Source organism: Tupaia chinensis, unplaced genomic scaffold (assembly GCF_000334495.1).
Source record: "Tupaia chinensis unplaced genomic scaffold, TupChi_1.0 Scaffold144326_1, whole genome shotgun sequence".
In the NCBI taxonomy this organism is placed as follows: domain Eukaryota; kingdom Metazoa; phylum Chordata; class Mammalia; order Scandentia; family Tupaiidae; genus Tupaia; species Tupaia belangeri.
The window spans coordinates 410,310-410,558 of NW_006204184.1; the positions used below are offsets into that span (position 1 = coordinate 410,310).

The following is a 249-nucleotide window of genomic DNA, read 5'->3' on the forward strand; positions in this document are numbered from 1 at the left end:
CTGGGCAGCGAGGGAGCCCCAGAAGCACGAGCTGTCTGACATCTCCGAGCTGCCTGAGAAGTCCGACAAAGACAGCACAAGCGCCTACAACACAGGGGAGAGCTGCCGCAGCACCCCACTGATGGCCGAGCCCCTGCCCGAGAGCCCCCTGAGGCGGGCTGCTCCCGGCGACTCCAACTTGAACCGGACCCTTCTGGGCCCCTCTAGCGCCAGCCCTCCCAAGGCAGCTCCCCAACCGGGGAGCCCCGC

General features: G+C 68.3%; 1 protein-coding gene across 1 annotated transcript in view; it reads left to right on the forward strand.

Annotated features, from left to right (window-relative positions):
* PDZD4 (PDZ domain containing 4) overlaps positions 1-249 on the forward strand; it is a 23,046-nt gene that overhangs the window by 21,595 nt on the left and 1,202 nt on the right. Inside the window, 1 exon segment of the mRNA XM_027767573.1 lies at positions 9-223. Within this exon segment, the coding sequence (XP_027623374.1) occupies positions 9-223 (215 nt within the window).